The 18,880-nt window shown below is 55.9% G+C and overlaps 1 protein-coding gene across 1 annotated transcript in view; it reads left to right on the top strand.

Moving 5' to 3' along the window:
- LOC144734944 (DNA-binding protein RFX7-like) overlaps nucleotides 1–18,500 on the top strand; it is a 101,806-nt gene extending 83,306 nt beyond the window's left edge. The window contains exons 4-10 of the mRNA XM_078617414.1: nucleotides 2,719–2,841; nucleotides 4,480–4,596; nucleotides 5,107–5,191; nucleotides 5,618–5,840; nucleotides 11,108–11,349; nucleotides 12,520–12,807; nucleotides 14,010–18,500. Coding sequence (XP_078473540.1) covers nucleotides 2,719–2,841; nucleotides 4,480–4,596; nucleotides 5,107–5,191; nucleotides 5,618–5,840; nucleotides 11,108–11,349; nucleotides 12,520–12,807; nucleotides 14,010–17,729 — 4,798 coding nt within the window. The 3' untranslated portion in view covers nucleotides 17,730–18,500. The remainder of the gene's footprint in view (nucleotides 1–2,718; nucleotides 2,842–4,479; nucleotides 4,597–5,106; nucleotides 5,192–5,617; nucleotides 5,841–11,107; nucleotides 11,350–12,519; nucleotides 12,808–14,009) is intronic.
- The last annotated feature ends 380 nt before the right edge of the window (nucleotides 18,501–18,880 follow it).

Here is an 18,880-nt window from a genome sequence, read left to right as displayed (position 1 = left end):
GCCGGCGCTTTAAAAACGGGGGGCGTTAGATGCGCGGCAATGCACAATTTCTAGGAGCGTTCTCGCAAGGTTGCGGTGTGCCGCGTCTGGAACGCGCTCTTCCTTCCGATGTTAGGAAGCCACTGCAGCTGTGCACTTTTAAAGCATCGTGCTTGACAAACTCATTCCTTTAGAACTGCTGTTTGTGTTTTTTTATTGTCCTTTTCCCCCGCACCTCTGATTAGCACAGTTGGCTACGTACGGTGCGAAAGAAGTTCAACATACGTACACAGATACGTGCTGTTATTGCCATTTACCGCTACCACCACCACTCGCACATGCCGCAGCTGCCACCATCATGTGCCGCTATCATGTTCTCCACATTATAAGATGCTCCAGAAAGTTAAAAGGCACATTCCATCCAGAAACAAAAATTCATGCCTTACTGACGCTGTGCCCTGAGTCTATAAAGTTATGCGAATCTGGTCTCGCACACCTACCAGATTGTAAGGTGCACCCTCAACTGTCGCGTTAAAATGCCGAAAAAATGTTTGCCTTATAATCTGTATTTATCTCTGTATGTTGCACTTCTTTTGCACCATACGTAGCCAACCGTGCTAATTGGAGAATTGGGGGGGGGGGATGGAAGGACAACAAACTAAACACACAACGCAGTTCCAAAGAAATTAATTTTAAATGTCGGTGATTTAAAAGTGCATAGCTCCAGTGGCCTCCCAATCCTGAGAATACGCCAAAAAATAACCGCAAATTGTAGTCGCGAGACTGTCAAAGCCAACGTTGACCACATGGACCCACTGCTGCAGCTGATGCTGCTGCCGCTACCGTGGGGCGCAAGCCTGTTGTTCACGGCGCCGTTGCCAACAGATATTGGTGCTCCGACCTCCGCGAGTAGCGCTCATACTGCCGCTGTTCTTTGTTGCTGCTTCTGCTATTGCCGTTCCCACAACTACCGCCGTGTCTGCGCTGTGTTGTGTGTAGGGGCTTTTTTTTCTTTCTGCCTTTTACAAAACTCTCACCAGGCCTCTCGTGTGCCCAGCCGGCTGGCCCTTAGCGCCACTAACACCCAAGTCTTTGTGCCAAATGTAACCCTTGCCAGCCGAAAGTTTCTGCTGGGGTTAAATGCGCGCGCGTACGCACGCACGCACACACCGAACGTACGTACATGCATACATACACGTGCATAGACAAAAGACAAAGGGTTCCCATTTAGCCTTGTAGGACCATACGAGCAATTGCTGTTCGGCGAAGGTTTACTCGGAGGCGGTGTCAGTGACTACTGCACCCGGCTGACTAACCATGTTGGCCATCCGAGGCGTGAGGCTGGGGGACTGGTTCGGGGGGGGATACTACGTGCCGTGGCCAGAGATCGAACACCGGGTCGCCGGGTTGTTGCGGCACAGTGCGCCGACCGCCGCGCCACCGTTCTCTCTTAAGTCCACGTCAAACGTGACGGCGGCCAACATTCGCCACAAACTGGTGGTGGGCCTCACGGGTGCACCTGTTCAAGGGCCGGTGCGCTTTGTGGCCGCGCTGAGTAGGAAAGCATCGGCGGGAAGATGATAGGGTAGCGGTGTATGCAGCTAAGGAAGGCCGGCACGGCACACGAGTGGCGATGTTCATACACCACACCAGGTAATTCATTTGAGACTGAGTCGACCTAGAGGAAGCCCAGGACCTGTTCAGATAATCGTCACTGGTGTTGGCTGCCGCGGAAATCGAACTCGGGTCACCGGGTTCGTAATGCGGCAGCGGTTATCGCGCCGCGCTACGAACCGCTCCCCAGTAGCCCTGTAAACAGCCGTGTGTGCGCGTGCGTGTGTGCGTGTGTGCGTGTGTGCGTTTGTGTGGAGATGTTGTTAGCTGCCAGCCGGGACACGTCGTGAGCGAGTGCGCACGTGCGTGCACGCGGTAATCCGCGCGCAGCAAGATGTGCGTGACCCCCCGGGGCTGCTCTCTCCGAGTGTCTATCTGCCCGGCTGTCTGCCCGTGGTGTCTAATTCCGCCTGTCGGGTTCTGTCCGTGTGTCTGCGCGTGACCGATCGCAACCGTCCGCGTGGGACCGCGCCAGTCCTCGTCTCTGCCCCCTTTGCCCGCTTGTCACCCACCTCGCGCTCTCTGGCCCTGCATGTCTGTGCGTGCGTGCTTGCGCGTGGTGTTGTTTCAACACGTGTCTCTGCGGGCGGCGATGGTTACACGCGCGCTTGTTCGTATTTGGGGGGGGGGGGGGGTGATTGGTAGCGTAGTTGTTGGCGCACTGCGCAATTAACTCGGCGACCCCGAGTTGAGGATCGGAATCTTTATTTATCCTGGAGGGATCTGATAAGATTCGAAGCTGTACAGTAGGGGTGGGTTAGCAAGTTACAACAAATGATACAAAAACACGATGTGAGTGCACAATAGAGAAATGGTAAGCAAGTTGCTCAAAATAATTATGAATAAAATGATTCCTGCCGAGTCCGATTCCCGCTCACGCCCAACACCAGTGACAAGTATCTTAGCTGGTCCTGGGCCTCCCCTACGTCGACTCGGCCTCAAATGAGTACCTGGTACAGTGTGTAAACATCGCCACTGGGGAGACAAAGACGTCCGGGTATGGTGCTTGTCACCCACCCCCACCCCCCCGTCGTGTGTCGTGCCGGCCTCCATAGATGCTCGCTAACAGCACTGTGCCCCAACAGACTGTGAAGGCTATACGGGGGACCTTTGTCTTTGTTGCAGCGAACACAGCAAGATGACTGCCAGCCGCGCGGACCAGATGCAGGCATTCTCATGGATTCGCCAGCACCTGGAGGAGCACAACGACACGTCCCTGCCCAAGCAGGAGGTTTACGACGAGTACAAGTAGGCTGCTGCCTCCCCCCCCACCCCCCCCACATCCACTGCCCCAGGGCAGCCGATCGATGGTTCTTAAAGCCCCGGGCCCCCCCACACCTTGGAAGCGATCGGTCGCACAAAAAACAAGCCGCTCTCGAAAGAATCGCTAATTTTCGCCTGCGGCCGCTTTAACACCAACATCCGAGCCAGCAGTTGCGCAGAGAGGAAGTCGCTCGGCGCATTCGGGGATTGCAAAACGACCAATCCCGTGTGGCAAATGTGCGGCACGCGATGAAACAAAGCGCTGAGCAGATCGATGCTTGAAGGTCGAGTCTCTCTCTCTCTCCAATGCAAGCAACCGGTTGCACGCCTGCTCGCAACCTGTTGCAGAGACATCCACATGTAAGCGATCCCGTTGCATGCAACTGGATCCCTCGGCTCACCCCTCAAGCCAGTTGGTGAAATCCCACATTTGCATGGTGGGGCCAGTTTCTCTACAACACAGTAAAAACGACCGGTGTTCATTTTACTGCCAAGTGCCACGGTAGCGAAATGTTAACTACCTCGCCTCGTATGCAGGAGTTTGTGGATTCGATCCCGATCCTGACCTCTTCTCCGGGTCCTCCGGTTTTTCCCTCCACCGTAAGAATCAACTTCACGCGTTTATAGTAATAATTTTTACACGATGAAAGCCACTTCGTCGAACTATCGTTTGTGGCCAGGTCGTTTCTGAAAAAGAGCTACATAGCTCAGTGGGCCTTACCTGGTTTATAATGAAAAGTAGTTTAGTTTATAGTTTAACCTTAAAGATTATCAGTTCCCGTTGGGGTCACAGAACGTGTTGCCACGTGACTTTTCACCCCCACCACCCACTACCCCTGAACCCTCCCTGTCTTCTCTGCATCTCATAGCGAGCTGCAGATAATTTTAGCAACAATTACAAATAAATAATATATTTTACTCGCATAGAGCCTCCAGACAGCCAAGCAACTTTACGTAACTCAACTTTGTTGTCGTCTCCTGCAAACGGCCACTCGTGTTAGCAAGAGACTCGCCCACCTACGGAATTGCAACTCGCATATTCCCCGTTCATTTATTGTATTTTAACAAGGTGAGAACTCATAAAAAGAGACCGGGATGGTCTTAGTTTGCCAGATTGACCTGTGCCTGTAAAATGGTAAAAAAAAGGAATGAAACGAAGTACAGCAAAGAAAATAACAACAACAAAAATCAGTCGCACATTTTAACCACGGTACTTGGTGGCTGGATCATGTGTTTCTCACACAATACCCCAACGCCCTTCCCGTGGGCATCGAGGTGGGTGTCATACCCTTGGCTTGCCAGCAGAATGCCGTACGGCAAAGTGTAGACCGATATCATCTGTCACTTCTGTACAGGCTAAGGCGTTGTCCCCCTCGCGTGCGTGGTTTTTTTCCTGGGTTTTCTCCAGTTTCCTCCCACGTGTATAGGGAACACTAATTGGCTGAAAACTGCTTTTCTGTGTAGAGATCTGCAGGGCAATTGTTGGCAGCGCTGGCGGCCTTCCAGCCCATCCGTGGCTTCTCACCAATTGTGCGACGCAATTTGCACGAACGACGACGCTATCTCAAACTAACCGTGAGATATTTGATAGCTGATGCACGTCGTCCGCTCTCTCCCTGACAGGGGATACTGCGAGAACCTCGGCCACCGGTTCCTGAGTGCGGCCGATTTTGGGAAGCTCATGAAGAACGTCTTCCCGAATATGAAGGCTCGCCGCCTCGGCACACGCGGCAACTCCAAATATCCTTGCCAACACAGGCTCACTCACTCGCCGGTTCACTCGCTCGCCCGCTCACTAGCTCGCTCGCTCACTCGCTAACTGGCTCATTTACTCGCTCACTCGCTCACTCACTCACTCCTTCGCCGGTTTACTCATTCCCTCATCGGTTCGCTCGCTCACTCATTCACTGGCTCACTCATTCACTGGCTCATTCACTCGCTCACTCGTTCGCCGGTTCGCTCGCTCATTCTCACTGGCTCACTCGTTCGCTTCCTAGCTCATTCACTCTCTCACTCACCTGCTTGTTTTCACTCCGATACACTCCTTGTAAAATCTCACGAGAATCGAGCTTAACGCCACAGCTGCAAATACATCTATCGCGCACTTAAGTGATGTGTCGCCAAAGAGGATGTTGTGAGACCCGGTGGTGAGCGTCGTTCGGCGGCACGAAGCGCTCGCAGACCCAACGTCGCAGGCGGCCGTGTGCGGGGACCCCCTCTCGCCGTGCGTTGACCTTAATCGCGAGCCACGTACTGCTACAGCGGGCTCAGGAAGAAGGCTCTCGTGCAGACGCCGTCCTTGCCTAGCCTCGAGGTTGGCAAGAAGGGAGACCCGGTGAGTGCCCCCCCCCCCGCCTGCCATGTACTTGGTTCCCGTTATGCGATTATCACGGTTGGCTACGTACGGTGCCAAAGAAGTTCAGCGTACAGTATATACCATTACGTCAAACCGGCCTCAAATGAGTACCGGGTTGGTTGTGACAACATCGGCAATTAGGGGACGCAGGCAGTCGGCGTGTTGCTGGCCACCCCACGGCCTTGCGTGCCGCTCCACAGCCTTATGGCGGTGGGTGGAGAGGGAGATGTGATCTCTCTCGCCAGGTACACATGAGCATGTGGGTTCGACCCCGGACCCTGACGAGGTCTGTACAGTATATTTGGAGTTCGCATGTTCTCTCTCTCTTTCTCTCCCCCGCGGTGGTCGTCTGGAATGTTCTCCGGGTCCTCTGATTTCGCCCACCCGTCTCCCCTCGCCCATCAGAACGAGTGCGGCGACGGTGGCGCCGGCGGCGCCGGCGGGCAGGCCGAGTGCCTGGAGCAGCAGATAGTGGGGGCGGCCTGCAGCCTGGTGTGCGAGTGGGCCCAGAAGGTGCTGAGCCGCCAGTTCGACACGCTGCTCGACCTCGCGCAGTACCTCGTCAACAACAGCTGCGTGCCGCGCAAAACGTCCTACGCCCTCGTCGTCATGTCGCCCTCCGCAGCCGGTCAGGCACCCCCCCTTCCGCTTTCAACCTCCAGCCCCCCCCCCCCCTACCGCCACCTCCGCCCCCCCTTACTTACACCTGAGCAACACCGCCCGCACCTTCGTATCGCGAATAGGCATGCAACGACTCGCCCCCTCTCCTTCCTTCCAGCGTTCGATGATTTGACACGAGTCAATGATCGATTCTGATCTTTTTGTTGTCGCACGGGTATTGTCTCGCCCGTACATTCCGTCTTGGTGTGTTGAGTTTGCCGGAAGCCAACGCGCAGGGTACGTCATGTGCGTGCAAAATTATGAAAGTTAAATAAGTGGTCTCGACAATCGATTGTTACGCCCACGATCCAACCCAGGTGTCGCGAGCGTAAAAGAATCGTTTTTAATCGGCGAGTTCGTTCGTACGCACGTACATACGCTGAACTTCTTTCGCACCGTACGTAGCCAAACCGCGCTAATCGGAGGCCATCGCTTTGACTAAAATGCTTTCACGATCAATCGGCTGCAATTCTCCAGATGACCGTTGCCTCCCGTTCACCATAGGAATGTGGAATTTCAATCGCAAACTCGGTGCTGTAAACAGGAAATGAGCACCCACTCCCCCATGCTCGTTGGAGCAGGAAACCCGCTCCGAGTTGTTTACATTAATGGCGACGGCCAGGGCCGGATTAAGGTTCTTGTAGGCCCTGGGCACTTCTGTTTCGTAGGCCTTCGGTGCTAACTTTCTACAGATGGTTACTGCTGCCCTATGTTACTACTGCCGCCGCTATCACTCGCTAAAGCCGATTTTTTAAAAATCCATCTCCGATCAATCACAGGACCACAATGCCGCCTTCTCTTCCCTTGTACTGCTCTCTGTGGAGAACGAGGTTGTGCGAAAAACACCATTTGAAGAGGTTCTTGCTTATTTTGCAATTTAACAAAAATCTCGAAAAGTTCATCTCCGGTGTCACTTTCTCTCTCGCCTTATGAGAAAAAAAACGATTGACACGACTCTGCCTCTTTGTGTACACACTGCGCCTATCCTTGCTCTAAATATATTTATTCTAGAAGATATATTGGTAAATTTTTTTCTTATCATACAAATAAAAAGTGTTCTTGATCCAAGTCGCTGTGAACAAAGTAATCCGCCTCCCATGGAGTGTGGACATTGATACCAAGAAGCTAGTTTAGAAGATCGTTGCTGACCGCCAAAAACTAAATAAATAATTCCTCTGTGGTTTCTATACCAGCGGAAATATTTGGTGACCTTTGAACTGGCAGCGAATGTCAAATTCAGTCAATCGTATTGTTAAGTATTCAGTGATACATTCGAACAATAGAATATTAAAACAGACATTGTTCAAATTAGCTGTCAGAGAAAATTTTCAAATGGTGTACTGAACGTCCTGTAATTGTAAATGTTTTTTTTTTCCGATGAAGACGTCCGATGTGCCGCCACCGTCACCTTGTTAGGGCGCTATTCTTGGCTCCGTGTTGGCCGATCCCTGTTGAATTACCCCGCTAGCAATAGATTCCTAAAACAGGAACGTTCGATGATCCAATACCTATCAACGCCGCAACGGCAAACTATTTCACCGTCAACTCAAAGGGAACCTACAATATGAACACCCATGAGGGATTTTTCTACCAAATTGAGCATGGGTAAGTTACCATCTCCTGTTTCTAGCCCAGAGCCAGTGGTGGATAAAGGACATTCCACATTTCTAAAGCAGGGGCAAGTAAGTTCTGCAGACAACTGTTGACTTCGGTGGTACTCATTGAGTGATAAGAGGGGGGCTTAGTGGATATCACGCAAATAATTGTTGTCTGCAGTTCTAACGCGTGTGTGCGTGTACCATACACTTGAAATTCGATTGTGTTTTGCCTGTCCCAGACAAACTTTACACAAGCCGCACGAACGCCAGCTGCTCGTTAACAATAGCGAATACAGCAACCGCCTCGGGTTAGTTACCGGCCTGCCCCACCCCTCGGCCCACTGAGGCCAAAGGTTAAAGGTTACATGTGTTCCTAATGATTTTAGAGTGACCACGCAGAGTGAGTGCCATGGGAGGGGGAGCGGTGGTGAGCTACGAACCCGGTGACGTGAGTTCGACTCCCGCTCACGGTCACCGCTAGCGACTATTATCTGAACCGGTCTTGGGCCTCCCCTAGGTCGACTCGGCCTCAAATGAGTACCTGGTGCAGTGCGTGAGCATCGCTGCCAGGGAGACAAAGGTGGCCGGGCATGGTGTTGACCACCCACCCTCTCGTGTGCCGTGCCGGCCTTCATATGTGTTCGCCAAAAGCACTTGCCCCAACAGTCAGCGAAGGCTACACGGGGGATCTTTGTCTTTGTGTGCCATTTGTTGATTTACTTAACACGTTACTAACTTGGCTGCTTTTAAACGCGTAAGAAAGGCAGCTCTGACGGCTCGAGCAACACGAGGAGGGCTCTTTAATCAATTTCGCTCACCGGATTGCAAAGTCCGCTCTGCTCAGCGGTGATTGGGGTGACGGTTTTAACAATGAAGCTCTCCTGCACCTCTGATTAACATGGCTACGTACGGTGCGAAAGAAGTTCAACGGGCGTACATACTGCCCACAGACTAACACTGCACCATAGACTCAACACTGCCCATAGATTAAACACTGTCCATAGAGTAGTAGGTTTTTACCCTTTTAAACTGGTACAAAACTGTCCATAGAGTTAACACTGCCCATAGACTCAACACTGCCCATAGACTCAACACTACCCATAGACTCAACATTGCCCATAGACTCAACACTGCCCATAGACTCAACACTGCCCATAGACTCAACACTGCCCATAGACTCAACACTGCACCATAGACTCAACACTGCACCATAGACTCAACACTGCACCATTGACTCAACACTGCCCATAGACTCAACACTGCACCATAGACTCAACACTGCCCATAGACTCAACACTGCACCTCCGATTCGCAAAGTTGGCTGCGTACGGTGTCAAATAAGTCCAGTTTGAGTACGTGCATACTTGAGTACTTGCGTACTTGAGTACGTGGGTACAAGCTGAGATGGGGTTTTATTTTTGTGTCCACGCTTCATCGTGCATTGGCGATTTTTTTTGTTGTTGTTGCAACCAATCATATCCAACTGACCGCACCGATTCATCCTCGAGGGTTGCCGTGGAGCATTGTGGGTAAAAGTAAAATATAGGCAGAGCTCCGTTCTGCTTCTCCAAATATTATTAATACAAATATTATTCAGTTAATCGGATCATGGCTTTCCGCGAACAGTATTATCACGTACAGTGGCGCATGTTTAAGCACGAAAACTCTCCAGCGGTTTCAACCTCCTGGGTCCTGTCACGTTGCGACGACATATATTCCTGCACGATCTTTGTGATTTAGTGTCTTAATTTTCGAATCTGTAGTTCGCCACGATAAGTGAAAAGTGAAAGAACTAAAGAGAAAAAAAAAGCGAATTTAACACGATGGCTTTGTGTTGTACAATCATCGTCGTGTCGAAGGGTCTATCAAAGTTTGTTCTCCGCAGAACAACCTTTTGAGCTGAACCTCACATGCGTGTGGAATGTCAGTTTCCAGTGATATTTGGTTTTTAAATCAAAATAAATCTCCCCGACTTGATACCAAATTCTGATTTTTTTGACCAAACATCTCGTGGTGAAAGTGCCGGGTGCCACCTCGTGACTGTGAGCACCGTTCCCTTGCCCAGGGGATCTTTTGCCGAGCAGGGAGACGGCTCTCAGTCATCCTCCTCATCCCTCTTCCCTCCTCCTCCCTCATCATCCTCCTCCCCCCTTCCTCCTCCTCCTCCTCCTAAGGTTTTTCCACTTGCTCATTATCCAATATTGACCATCGCGGCTGTGCTCGAACTAATGAAGTGACAATCCCAGATTATATACTCGCAGTGGCTTTTGTCGCGTAGTTATTGACGAGAGGGCCGAGCCCATCGACTCATTCCGTCTAACGAGCTTGTTTAATCTTTCGTCTGCCCGGGTTTAAACCCAGGCGCATGGCTGTGTGCATTGCCAAGGCCAATATGGACCCCCTCCTGAGCCACCAAGACAGCCCAGCTCCCTAAGTGTTTGAAACGCATTCCTGCGGCACAAAATGATCTATAAATTGGAGTCCATATCCATGCAAATGGAGCAGCGTTACTGGGTGATGATGGGATTTGAATTGCCGTTGACGGGCATGATGATGCTGCTTAGGCTGTCCGCCCTTGCGATGAATGCAGCAGTGAATGATTTATTAGCGAGCGCGCATCCTTTTGGGCCCACGGTAACTCCCCATCAGCTGGAGAATGATCGGACATGTGTGGGCCAAGACAAAATGTAAAAACCATAATCTCAAAAAGGTCAGGCTGCTATCCAAATAAAACCACTGTGCAGATTGCAACAGTGGATGAAATGGTGTATGGTTCATTAGAGCTGCTAGAAAAACCAGCTACATGCTCGGGTTTCCAAGTTGGTGGCTATCACGTACATTGATGGTCAAAAGCTTTCCCACATGCTCGGTGAGCACAGCAAACTCTTAACATTCGCCGGTTTTATCATCGCGTTTTTTTGCGTATTCGCGACACATTCATTGCAGTGCCGTGTGGATCGTGAGAGCGTGAGAATTATCCACGCGACTTTCGCCGCCCTCCCTCTCTCTCCGCTCCGCCTTCCGCGCTCTTTACACGCGAGTGCTTGCAATCACAATGTTTTGAAATTTCGCGCGGAGTTACCGAATCGTTAACGTTCAAGTGACGGTGTCGGGGGCGAGCGTCGGGCGTGAGTGCCCTGGTCCGGGAGAGTAATGGAGATGGGGGTGTGTTGTGCTGAGGTGAAATTTGAAAGAGTGCATCATGCTCGAGAAATAGAGAGCGATTCAGCATCCTTGGCTGCAAAAACAAGGGTGGAAATCTTGTACAATTAGTTCAACAAAGAGGGAGTGACGACGCAGCACTGCAACCCAATTTTTCTCCCATAAAGTCTACTTCTTGTCGAATGCGGGTTTCGCACAACACGCCATTTGCCAGGAACGTAAGCAAGGTTTTCCTGTATTCACTTCCGCGTTCGTGATATACTGATTGTATGTATGTATGTGTGTTGAACTTCTTTCGCACCTTACGTAGCCAACCGTGCTAATCGGTGGTGCGGGGGCTGGGCAGCAAACTAGACACAACAAGCAGCTCTTGTTTGTTGTCCTTCCCCGCACGTCCGATTGAGTTGAACAGTTGCTGGAATAAGTTCTCTCTTCTTTCTCCGCATTTTATGTTTCCGTGGGCCCTGCCAAGCAGGCCTCAAGCACTCCTCCCTGTGCCAGCCGTCGGCGTTCTTCAAGCCGTCCGATGGCTCCACGATCCAGCTGGGCGCCGTGCCCGGCGCTGGGCAGCCCGTCGCGGCAGGAGGAGGTGGTGGTGGTGGCGGCAGCGCCGCCATCGGGAGCGACGCCAAGCAGCAGTTGCAGCGCAAGATTCAGCAGAACTCTCTCAAGCGGCAGCAAGAGCCTAAGCAGCAGCAGCTGACCAATGTATCACTGGTAAGTCGCCTTGTGGTGCTTACCCCGCACCTCCGATTAGCACGGCTGGCTACGTACGGAACAAAAGAAGGAGTTGCATCAGTACAGACGTGACTTGGTCAAGTGTCAGTACCCTTGTGAGGATGCGACAGTGTAGTCCATTGTCCCTACATTTATGGCAGGACCGTAATTGAATGGTTGTGTGCCGAGTAGGGTTGATCATCGATTGTCGTGTGTTCAGTAATTGTTTTCGGAATCTATTGATTACAGAAGTCATGGAATCGGTGGTTGGATTCGGTTTAATTGCAGCAATGATTGAACCGATTTTGGCACACGCGAGCGTTCAACCCGCACGTCCCCGCGCGTGCCAATCGGCAGCAGTCGTAAGTCACCAGCGGCACTGCGTGATATGTTCAAACAGCAGGCATAAACAAAGACAAATGTCCCCCGTATAGCCTTAACAGACTGTTGGGGCAAGTGCTCTTAGCGAGCACCTAATGATGGCCGACACTGTACCACACGTGGGGGCGGTGGCCAGCACCTCGCTCGGCTGCCTTTTGTCTCCCCAGTGGCGATCTTTACACATGGTACAAGGTACTCATTTGAGGCTGAGTCGACCTAGGGGAAGTCAAGGACTGGTTCAGATTTTAGTCGTCGGTGAGCAGGAACCAAGGTTCATAGCGCAGCGAGTTAACCGCTACACACACAAGCTGGACTTAACCTCTTTTTTTTCTTTTGCATAACGATAACAAATACTGAAATTAACAACCATAGTGCTGAATGATATACATAATACAAAAATACAAAATATGCATTTGTAAGGTGCATTTCATCCTTAGGTCCCAATGCGCCCTGTGTATGTTAAGCAGGAAATGAACAGAAACCCACAGGGTAAATGGCCACAACTAGGGGGTGAAGGCCAGTTTAAAGAGGTGAATGTTCAAGACAGACTTAGACATATCTACCGATTCTGATTGTCTTACTAGCAATAGGCAGAGAGCGTTGCAAAGCCTGGAAGCCGCACTGGAAAAAGGCCGATCACCCCAGGAAATGGTTCCTTGACCTCGGAGAGCTTAAGAGGAATGTGCGATTTGAACATCTCGGGGAGCTCGCTGGAGATTGACACGTTATCCAGTTCCTGTGATAAACATCGTGGAGCTTAAGCACTGCACTGCCACTGCGTGTCGACAGAAGGTGGGCGGTGGTGGTGGTGGCGGCGGCGTGGGGGCACAGCCCAGGACGAGGACCCCGCAGGTGACCGCCGCGGTGGCCCAGCCCGCGCCGGCGGCGGCGGCGGCGCCGGCCGGGCACCCGGGCGGCACCGCAGAGGCCTCGCTGGCGGCGAAGGGGCGGCCCCCGCCGGGCGACGTGAGCGTGCGCGCCACCTGCAGCGTCGTCAACAACGCCACCTGCGCCAGCCCGATGATGCTGTCGCCGTCCATCAACTTCGTGCTCACCGCCATCCCCAGCAACTTCCAGGTGACGCTCGGGGGAGCGCGTCGCACCTGCCGCCCTTCACGGCGAGGGTGGGGGTCACGAGGGCAGGGCGCCAGCGTGGCCGGGTCGGGCTGGTGGGTTTGTGGTGTTGGCGACGTGGTTTTTAAAGGTGTCGGGGCTAAAGTGGGAGGATCTGGTCGGCTAGTTCGGTTCAGACGGAGGGATAAGCTGCGGGTACGCCTGGGCTAGGGTTAGGCTACGGTGTGCTCCCATCTCCGTCGTGGTATATTACTCTCTCCTGCAGCCGCGTATATGGGCTCTCCGCTATTGGTGCTACAAGGCGATGGAACGTGAGGATGATCCCAAAGTGTACTAAAATAAGTCACGAGCGTTCAGGCCAATGAAAAGAATGCAACTGGTGAACGTTAAAATGTCAGGCCCATTCGTTGTTGGTGCGTTGATCCTTTACTTACGATGGAGATGCGTTACGACGACCCCATCGTAAGTCAAAAATATCGTAAGTCGAAGATGGCCTAGCCTACCCAGGAGTCTTAAAGAATGGTGATAATTTAGCAAAACAGAGCAATTTACAGTACCGTACTGTTTAAACTATATACTGTATGTATTTATTAATTACAATACTGTATTGCACAGTAAAATGTAAAGTAAAAAAACAAGGTAAATTCTTAGCCTACCTATATGAACTGCAATTTAATAGAAAGTTTTTTCAGGAAACAATCCTATCTGCTATAAAAACTTTTAACATGCATTTTGTCGTATAGCTATCGCCATCGTAAGATGGAAATATCGTAAGTCGGACCATCGTAACTCGGGGACTATCTGTACTGTGTTATCTCCACGCATCTGTTAAGCACGCGGTCACAAGGTGAATTTTCATGTACCTATGCATATTGATGCAAAAACGCCATGCTTAGTGGAAACCCAAGGGTTCTGTATTCCTTGATGACCAGCACTGACGCTGAACTCAAGTGTAGTGAGCCCCCCCTCCCAGTCACATGGCGTTTCAAACTACTACTACTACGAATATTTTTATATTACCAGCTAAGGTCCACTGAGCTATACAGCTCTTTTCAGAAGCGACCTGGTCATCACAAATGTATAACTCAACAAAGTCCTTGAACCCATCCCGAGGCTCACTCTCATCTCTCCACTCCCCAACCTCCCTGCCCTAAACCCCACAACCATCCCGCCCCCCTACCCCGCCCCCGATGTGCCTGCTGCAGGTCAAGTCCACCAAGTCTCTCGTGCCTCCGCAAAGCCCGGTCCTCACTCCCGAAGCGAAGCGCCTTCCCCAGAACGTGCAGGTGGTCGCACAGCACATGCAGCTCGTCCAGCAGCAGCAGCAGCAGCAAAACAACGGCGGCACCAACGGCGCCGGCAGCAACGGCAGCGTGACGCCGTCCATCCTGTCGAGCAGCCCGATCGGAGACCGCGTGGGCAAACCGCGATACCCGCAGATCCTTCCCAAGCCGCTGGCGCCGGCGGGCTCGTCGGGCGGCTCCATCCAGATCAGCACGTCCACGACGGCCGTCATCCTGACCCGCAGCAGCCCCGTCAAGCCGCCGGCGGTGTCCTCCGCCGCCTTCTCGTCGTCGTCGTCGTCGTCTTCGACGTCGTCTCTGTCGTCGTGCTCCTCGTCCTCCTCCTCGTCCCCGTGCGTCGCCGCCTCCGTCGCCGCTTCGGCGCAGTCGCCCAAGCCGAACCACGGCGGCACGGCGCAGCAGCAGCAGCAGCAGATCGGCATCGTCAACATGATCGTGACGGCGGCGGCGGCGCAGGGCAAGGCGCACACCGGCAACACGCTCCGCATCGTGGAGTGCTCGGCCGGCGTTGGCGGCAGGGCAACGGCGGCCGCGGTGGCCGAGGGCGCCTCCGGCTCCAGCTCGGCTCCGTGCTCGCGTGCCACCACGCCCGGCGCGCCGAGGCCGGCGGAGGCGAATTGCGACGGCCCCTCGCCCGGCGGCGCCGAGCAGAAGCGCACGCTCGTGCCGCGGCCGGCGTCGCGTGCGCTGCCCGCCTGGGCGGAGAGGGACAAGGCGTCGGCCGGTGTCGCCGCCGCCGCCTCCCCCGTCGAGGAGGAGCGGCGGGGGGCTGTGGGACAGCCCAACGGGCCCCTGGCGGGCCGGCTCCCGTCGACCGGCGCTAAGAAGCAGTGCGGCGGAGCCGTGCGCAGGTCGCCCACGGTTAAGGCGACGGCCCGGAGGAGCGCGCCGAAGAGTCCGCGCAAGCGCCTGACGGAGCCGATGAACTTGCAGCAGCAGGCGTCGCCGGTCAAGCGAGCCATGCGTGCGTGGGCCGCGCCCGCGGACGGCGGCAGCGGCGGTGGCACGGCACAGGATGGTGCAGACATCCCCGTGGCCAACAACGCCAGCGCACCTGCTGCTGCTGCTGCTGCTTCTGCAGCCACCACCTGCCCCTCGCCCAGCGTAGCGCCGGGTGGTGGCGGCAGCGGCAGAGCGTCCGTGCCGTTCGTGGTCTCCGTGTCGCTCGCGCAGCAGGACGACGCGTCTCGCAGCGAGGCGGCCGGCGCGGGGAACCTGAAGCGAGAGTCCGCGGAGGCGCCGTCGCCGCCGCCGTCGCAGCCCAAGGTGCAGAAGGTGCTGTCGCCGGAGCCTGCGCCGGCCGCCTCGGCGCAGCCCCACAGCCCGGCCCGGGACGAGAATCTCCGGCTCGCCGAGCCGCACGACCAAACGGCGGCGGCCGCGGCGGCGGCGGCGGCGCTGCTGGCGGCCGTCGCGTCGCGCAGCGCGTCGAGCAAGCTGTTCGAGACGCAGGCCGGCGCGGCGGGAGGAGCGTACGGGGGGGGCGGCTGGCCTTACCCGCACGGCGACGACGACGACGACAAGACGCGCGACAGCATCGTCGAGGAGCTGGTCGAGCTGGAGGAGCAGATGGCGCTGTCGAGCGCCGCGTCGCTCGCCTTCGGCGGCGCGGCGACGCCGTACGGCACGGGCGCCAGCACCACGCCGTGCCCGACCCCGACCCCGACGCCCACGCCGTCGCTCACACCCACCCAGGAGCTGGTGTCGCTGCTGCAGGGGGCCGGCGCCGTCGGGACGCCGTGCTCGCGGCCCGGCTCGCGCATCATGCTGGTGGGGACGCCCGTGGAGGGCCCGGCCGCGACGGGCGGCGGCTGCGGCGGCGGGGGGTGCGGCAGCGGCCACTCGAGCAGCTGCGGGGGCAGCGTGCCGCCCAGCCCCGTGGACGGCCGCCACTCCTTCATGTTCACGCCCATCAACTCCGGCGCCGGCGTCTACCCCAACGGCGGCGGCGGCGGCGGCGGTGCCGGCGCGGCGTCGAGCGGCGTACCCAAGCCCATGCAGCGGCCCACGGCCACGCACGCCAGCCTGCCGTGGCTCAGCAAGCCCGAGGCCGGCGGCAGCGCCGGCGCCGGCGGCGTGGCCCAGGGCCTGCTGGCGGCGGACGGAGACGGCGCCAACATCCTGCCGAGCTACCAGGAGTCGCTGGACAACAAGTTCAGCAAGTCGCACGCGTTCGGCGTCCCGGGGATGTCGTCGGGAGCGCCGGCGCAGCGACAGTACCCCTGCGGCCAGGAGCCGATGTCGGAAGCGCATTTCTCCCTGTTGCACCAACAACACCAACAACAGCAGCAGCAGCAACTGCACCGGCAGCTGCGGCCGTCGACAATGGTGCTGACTAACGGCGGCGGGCGTGGCGCGAGCGGCACGAGCGCCAACCTGCACGAGTCGTTCGCCGTTCCCGCGCCGCTCGACGGCAAGGGCTCCGCCGGCGGCGGCAACTGCTCCCTGCTCTACCGCTGCCAGCACAGCCCCGCGGCGCAGCGGCAGAGGAACCTGAGCGGCAGCCTGGGGCCCGTGCGAACCCGGCCCAGGCCCGGCGCGGTGTGCGGGGGGCCGCCCCTCGCCGCCCTCTTCAACCCGGAGGTGCACGCGGCGTTCGCGGCCGGCGGCGCGGGCGGCGGGGACGGCCCGGCCGGGGCGGCGGCGGCGGGCCCCGGGCAGGCCGGGCGCAGCCACTCGGTGCCTCTGTCGGTGATGATGCAGACGCCCTTCTCTGCGACGTGCAGCAAGCACACGCCGACGTCGCGCAAGATCGAGAACGTGCTGCTCAGCAAGCTGGAGGGGGCCGGCGGAGACGCGGGCCGCGGCATCGGCATCAACAGCCTCCCGTCCAACTACAGCGCGCGGCGCAATCTCACGCAGATGCTCGAGACGCCGCCGCCGCTGCTGCAGCACCAGCAGCAGCAGCAGCTCCAGCAGCAGCAGCAGCAGCCTGCCGTGCTGAGTCCTGGCCCCAGTCCCCACAGCCCCAGCCCCGTCGCCTTTAAGTTTCAGGAGCACGGTCACCACCACCACCACCACCAGCATCACCATCTGCATCATATGCTTCAACAGCAGCAGCAGCTGCAGGGATTTTATCAGATGGGAGGCGGCGTACAGTGCCACGGGGTCACCGAGCAGAACGTGGCCGCGCTTACCCCGACGCCGACGCCCACCCCCACCGGCTTCGCCGCCGCCGACGACGACGACCACGTCGCGGCCCCGGCGTTCGCCGACTTCGTGTCGTCCCTTCAGGCCGCGCCGGACGGGCAAGCGGAGCCGGCCGCGGCGTGCGCCGAGATGTACAGCGGCGGCGACCCGGAGCGCGGCGGCGTCGCCGACGGCGGCGGGAACGGCGAAGGAAGCGACGACGGCGGCGCGGCCAAAGCCGGAGCCGACTTCGTGACGGGCCTCGGCGGCATCGGCGACCTGGACTCGAACCTGTTCTTCGAGCAGTGCAAGGCAAACTGCGCGGACGCGCCCGACGGCGAGACGACGATGGTGGACATCAACGACCCGATCTTCCAGGAGCTGTGCCTGGATCCCGGCGACGCCCTGAGCCCCGGCACGACGCAGGCGGTGGCCGCCTCCTCCTACGAGTGGATGGACGGCAAGACTCAGACTAGCATCGGCAGCATGTGACTTACGGGGGGGTGCGGCGATGCCGTCGGGAGCAGGAGGAGGAGGTTGTGTTGTCGTTGATCGTTGTTGGTTGTGGCGGCGGGGGGTGCGAGGTGGGACTCCTCCGCAGGAAGAGAGGGAGGCACCGTCCAAGACGGGTTTTTAAATGCCCCCCTCCCCGATGGCTTTGTTGCGCCAACACTGCACATTAAGCGTTCGTGTTGTCAGTTTAACTGCTGTAATTTGTTGTATTTTACCTAGGGGGACAGACAGACTTGCTGAATTTTTAGGAGTTGAAATACCGATTGGGATTTTGGTCAGTTTAGGGTTTCTTTTTTTATTCAGTTGAAGTTGTTTTTACGTTTTGGTTTTTCTTGTGTCTGAGAGGAAAGTCGACCGGTCCAGAACGAAAAACAAAACTCGCACATACGGTCGGAGAATCGCTGATGTCCGTACGCACAGTGGGCCACGTCACACGGTGTTTAGCATCCAAATTACACGGAGAGCGGTGCACTTTTTAAACTGTTAGCTTTGAATATCGATGAATTCAACATTAGTTGCAGGCAACAATCTGGCATTTCTTGATTAATGTTAAATGTCTGTGGCACCATTTGCCGCAACTCTTCTCCCTTGTCAGTCGGTTTAACACGCAGGCTTCCCACGTTCACTTCACTCCTTGTGCAAGGCACGTTCTGAGGAGAGAGGGAGTCCTATCTCAGAGTAATTCACCGATCTTTATGAACACTCTTTGATGTCCAATGAAATTGCGGTGCAAAGAGGGAGAGAGAGAGAGAGAAAACAACAAACCGCACGGACGAAATGCTGTCGGATACGTGCTCACTATAACTGTCCCTCCATGGCGTGTAGATGCCCGTTCAACTTGGCTCCCATCCCAATCTGATCCACCAACCTGACCTCCGGGATAGTGGACGGCCATCCGGACGGTCAAGGCACGATTCTGCGCGTCGCAAACCTCGGACGCGTCATTATTTGGTGGAAGGGGCACTCCACATCTCTCACCCGTTGCGCGTCGTTAACCTGATGCGCTTGGCCTGCAACCAGGCTGGCCGGGTAGCCGATGTGGGAGGGGTGAGATCGTGGCCGGGTTTTGCGCTGTCCACTCTTGGGGGGGAGGAAGTTGTGAACCCTGTTGTGTGACGTCATTTTCTAAA

Source organism: Lampetra planeri, chromosome 53, assembly GCF_965212315.1.
Source record: "Lampetra planeri chromosome 53, kcLamPlan1.2.h2, whole genome shotgun sequence".
In the NCBI taxonomy this organism is placed as follows: Eukaryota; Metazoa; Chordata; class Hyperoartia; order Petromyzontiformes; family Petromyzontidae; genus Lampetra; species Lampetra planeri.
Note: the sequence above shows the minus strand (reverse complement) of the source record. Positions and strands in the feature narration are given on the sequence as shown.